The following is a 2,243-nucleotide window of genomic DNA, read 5'->3' as shown; positions in this document are numbered from 1 at the left end:
GTTTTTTTTTTAACCTGGTGTCTGACATACAGCCACTTTGGAAATGAGTATGGTTATTTCTAAGAAAAGTGGAAATCAATCTACCCTGTAATGCTACTCGAGCATATACCTAAAGGATGTTCAAGCATACTACAAGGACACTTACTCAACTATGGTTACAGCAGCATTATTCATAATAGCCATAACCTGGAAACAACCTAGATATACCTCAACAGAAGAATAGATAAAGAAAATGTGGGACATTTACATAAGTAGTATTACTCAGCAGTATGAATCAATGACATCATGAAATTTGCAGGCAAAAGAATAAAACTAGAAATGTACAAAGCAATATAGGATATGTAGGATTATCATATTATAAAAACCCCTAAGAAAAAATATTGCCAATATTTGTCCAAGTCCTGTGTAGGGCAGATTTTACATCCTTATTCCTCAAAGTATAAATCAAGGGATTCAACATTGGGATGACCAGGGTGTAAAAGATGGAAGACATCTTATCAGTGTCAGTGGAATGGCTGGACTGGGGCTGCACATACATAAAGATCAAAGTCCCATAGAACACTGTCACCACTGCTAGGTGGGACCCACATGTTGAGAAAGCCTTCCGCCTGCCCTCTGCAGAGTTCATCCTGAGAACTGCTGTTAGGATAAGCATGTAGGACACTAGGACAACAAGGAGAGAGACGATTAAATCAAAAGCTGCAAAGATCATAACAATAAATGCTATTTCTTCTGCATTTGAACAGAGTAGGGACAGCAAGGGGATGCAGTCACAGTAGAAATGGTGAATGACATTGTAACCACAGAAGGATGAAGTGAAAATCTTAATTGTGATGAGAAGAGACACGAATGTGCAATAAAGATACGGCATTGCCATAAGAACCCAACACACCTTTCGTGACATGAGGACAGTATAAAGCAGAGGCTTACAGATGGCCACATAGCGGTCATACGACATTGCTGATAGAATGAATAGCTCACTACCAATGAATACAAGAAAAAAAGCTAGCTGTGTGGCACAAAGTTTAAATGAAATTGTATTTTGGTCTATAACAAAATTTTCCAACATTTTGGGTCCCACAGAGGTAGAATATCCAAGATCCGTAATAGCCAGGTGTCTGAGAAAGAAGTACATAGGCGTTTGCAGGTGATAGTCCACTGTGGTGAGAATAATGATTCCCAAATTTCCTATCATTGTGGTCATGTATATGGCAAGGAACAGCCCAAATAATGGGGCCTGCAACTCAGGGCTGTCAGTGATGCCCATTAAGATGAATTCAGTCAATACTGTGATATTGTGTTCCTTCATTCTCCTGTATCAAAAAACATACTTGATAAAGACATCATCATAATTAATAGCATAAAAATACTTGGCATGCAAAGCATTCATTATGTAATGTTGTGGGAGCTGCGGGCTGCATTCCTGCCACCCAGCTCCTGGCCGCCTGGCTAGCTTATGCCCCAAAATAACAACACACAAACTGTATTCTTTTAAACACTGTTTGGCCCATTAGCTCTAGTCCTTACTGGCTAATTCTCATATCCCTATCAACCCATCTCTAATAATCTATGTAGTACCAGTCTTACCGGGAAAGATTCAGCATGTCTGACCTGGCAGCTTGCTTCATCACATCTGGCTCTGAGAGGAGCTGCCCTGCATCTGAGCTCACTCCCTCTTCCTCCCAGCATTCTGTTCTGTTTACTCCACCCACCTATGTTCTAACCTATGAGGCCAAGCATTTTTTTATTAATTAACCAATGACCTTCCTCCATCATTTCCCCTTTTTCTGTTTAAACAAAAAGGAAAAGCATTCACTTTAACATAGCAAAATTACATATAACAAAACAGTTATCAAGTAAGAATTACAGTTACAATATTTATATCTATTTTATCTTTTATCATCACAAAGGAAAACTATAACTATAACTATCTATCTATTCTTCAACTCCACCAAAAACTCCAGAAGGATATAATACTACCTAAGTAAACAAGAAATAAGCAATTTCTAAAACTCTAGAAATGACAGAGACATCTCGCTGCCTGGAAAGTCACCCAAAGTTCCTCTGTACCATTGGGGCATCCATCTTCGGCCTACAGGCCCATAGTATCCAGAGACATTTCCATGAAGCAGGAAATTTCAAAGGCAGTTTAGTCACTATCTGCTGTGTCCTGCAGAATGTCTTGCAGACTCTTTCATGCATCAGGAACCCCGAAAGATCATCTCACCTTTAGGCAAGTTCAG

General features: G+C 39.4%; 1 protein-coding gene across 1 annotated transcript; it reads right to left on the bottom strand.

Annotated features, from left to right (window-relative positions):
• Positions 1–367: 367 nt before the first annotated feature.
• On the bottom strand, positions 368–1,309 carry LOC130869740 (olfactory receptor 8K3-like). The gene has a single exon (XM_057762150.1). It carries the CDS (start codon positions 1,307–1,309, stop codon positions 368–370), a length of 942 nt encoding a protein of 313 aa, XP_057618133.1.
• Positions 1,310–2,243: the final 934 nt, after the last annotated feature.

The sequence above is a fragment of the Chionomys nivalis genome, chromosome 2 (assembly GCF_950005125.1).
Source record: "Chionomys nivalis chromosome 2, mChiNiv1.1, whole genome shotgun sequence".
Taxonomy (NCBI): Eukaryota; Metazoa; Chordata; class Mammalia; order Rodentia; family Cricetidae; genus Chionomys; species Chionomys nivalis.
This window is presented reverse-complemented; position numbering and strand designations above follow the sequence as displayed.